At 55.5% G+C, this 2,064-nt stretch overlaps 1 protein-coding gene across 1 annotated transcript in view; it reads left to right on the forward strand.

Annotated features, from left to right (window-relative positions):
- The window catches only part of PIEZO1 (piezo-type mechanosensitive ion channel component 1), a gene marked incomplete at its 5' end in the record, with an annotated part of 19,470 nt that extends 17,928 nt beyond the window's left edge, over nucleotides 1-1,542 (forward strand). The window contains 2 exons of the mRNA XM_009080696.1: nucleotides 510-717; nucleotides 1,217-1,542. Of these exons, the coding sequence (XP_009078944.1) occupies nucleotides 510-717; nucleotides 1,217-1,466 (458 nt within the window). The remainder of the gene's footprint in view (nucleotides 1-509; nucleotides 718-1,216) is intronic.
- Between the last annotated feature and the right edge of the window lie 522 nt (nucleotides 1,543-2,064).

A 2,064-nucleotide genomic window follows, 5' to 3' on the forward strand; every position in this document is an offset into this window, starting at 1 on the left:
TCCAAATATGTACCTACCACTAAAAAAAATCAGCATGGGGGGTACAGCAGCTGTGTCTTGATCGTGTTACCCACTGCAGACAGGACATGGGTCCCACCATGTTCCCCCCAAAACCAAGCAGCATTGAGGGCACACCAGCAGCAATTGCTGGGCCCTGACAGTGTCACCTGCTGCAGACAAGGGAGGATGGGTCCTACCTCAAAAATTCAGCATTGGAGGCTCATAAGCCACTGTGCTGTGCCCTGATGGTGCCAACCCCCTGCAGATAGGGAGGACATGGGTCCCACCATGTCCCCTCCCTAAAAAAAAATAATTCGTCATTGAGGGTACACCAGCCACTGTGCTGTTCCCTGATGGTATCACCCCCCTGAAGATAGGTAGGATATGAGTTCCACCATGTCGCTCATGTGCAGAACAGAGAGGACATGGGTCCCAGTGTTCCTCACCCCAAAAAAATCATCACTGAGGATACACCAGCCCATGCTGTGCCCTGATGGTGTGTCCACTGCCCTCCCCAGATGGTGAGGACAGCTACCTGGATGTGGAGGTGCAGCTGAAACGAGAGCGCAGGGCCTCCAGCCGGGAGGGCGACAGCTTCCTGGAGTGGTGGGTGGTGCGGCTGAAGGATGCTCCCCCCAGTGACAGCAACATCCTCCCCATGGTCATCTTCAACGACAAAGTCAGCCCCCCCAGCCTGGGCTTCTTGGCTGGCTATGGGTAGGTGGAGTGGGGCAGGGGGTGGTGGGGGGCTCTAACCACCTGGTGGGGTGTGCAGGTGGCCATGAACAGGTTGACACTGGCACAGGTTGCCCAGGGTGGTTGTGGATGCAGTGTTCAGAGCCAGGTTGGATGGGGCTTGGAACAACCTGGGCCAGTGGAAAGTGTCCATGTCCATGGCAGGGGGTGGAATGAGATGAGCTTTGAGATCCTGCAATCCCAAACCATTCTGTGATTCTATGATTCATTCATCAAGGTCAGTTTGGATAAAGCCTTGAGCAACCTGGTTTGGTTGGAGATGTCCTTGGTAGGACTAGATGATCCTGTAAGGTCCATTCCAACCGCTTCACATACTATGACACTATGAAGGGAAGGACTAGTGGGCTCCAGGGATGTGAGGTTCAGACTAGATGCTCTTTAAGGTCCTTTCCAACCCTTTAACACATTGACATTATGAAGGGTGGTCTTCAGGGCTCCAGGATGTGTGTCCCTCTTGCAGGATCATGGGACTGTACGTGTCCATCGTGTTGGTGATCGGGAAGTTTGTGAGGGGTTTCTTCAGCGAGATCTCCCACTCCATCATGTTTGAGGAGCTGCCATGTGTGGATCGCATCCTCAAGCTGTGCCAGGACATCTTCCTGGTGCGGGAGACGGGCGAGCTGGAGCTGGAGGAGGAGCTCTATGCCAAGCTCATCTTCCTCTACCGCTCCCCTGAGACCATGATCAAGTGGACACGAGAGAAGGAATAATGGGAAGGGGCTCCAGCCCCACCCCAACATCACCGCCAATGCCTTAACCAGCCCCACCAAGCTGGGGGCCACATCCACTGGGAAGCCAGTGGGATGTGGGTTCTGGGTGCCCTCTTGGAAGGAGGATGTTCTTCAGGTTATTTTCTTTGGTTGCTTTGACACCATTTGAGCTGCACAGACCGTGGTGTGCCTTCCTGGGGAGGGGGACAGGAGGTGGCTTCCCACCCCCTGCGCACCTGTGGTTGCCAGGTGGGGATGGGAACACTCAAGAGCTGGCCCCCCAGCCACCGGGCGCACCTGGCTGCCAGGTGGGGTTGGGGGGATCAGGAGAGTTGGCTCCCCCATCCACTGGGCACCCCTGGGGGTCAAGAGGTGGCCTGTGTCCCCTCCCTGCTGTCCCCAGCTCTGCTCCAGAACCAGGTTGAACTCAAAAGCAATAGCACCCCAGCACCAGGATGGGGGGCCTTGGGTTGTGCCCCCCCACTGGGGGGGGCGTTTGGCAGCCCCAGTTGGGCTTTAGACACTTCTTGTGACTTTGGGTTTGTTTTGTTGGTTTTTTATTCCAGTGATTTATTTATACAGTTATCAAATAAAACAA

Source organism: Acanthisitta chloris, unplaced genomic scaffold, assembly GCF_000695815.1.
Source record: "Acanthisitta chloris isolate BGI_N310 unplaced genomic scaffold, ASM69581v1 scaffold11530, whole genome shotgun sequence".
In the NCBI taxonomy this organism is placed as follows: domain Eukaryota; kingdom Metazoa; phylum Chordata; class Aves; order Passeriformes; family Acanthisittidae; genus Acanthisitta; species Acanthisitta chloris.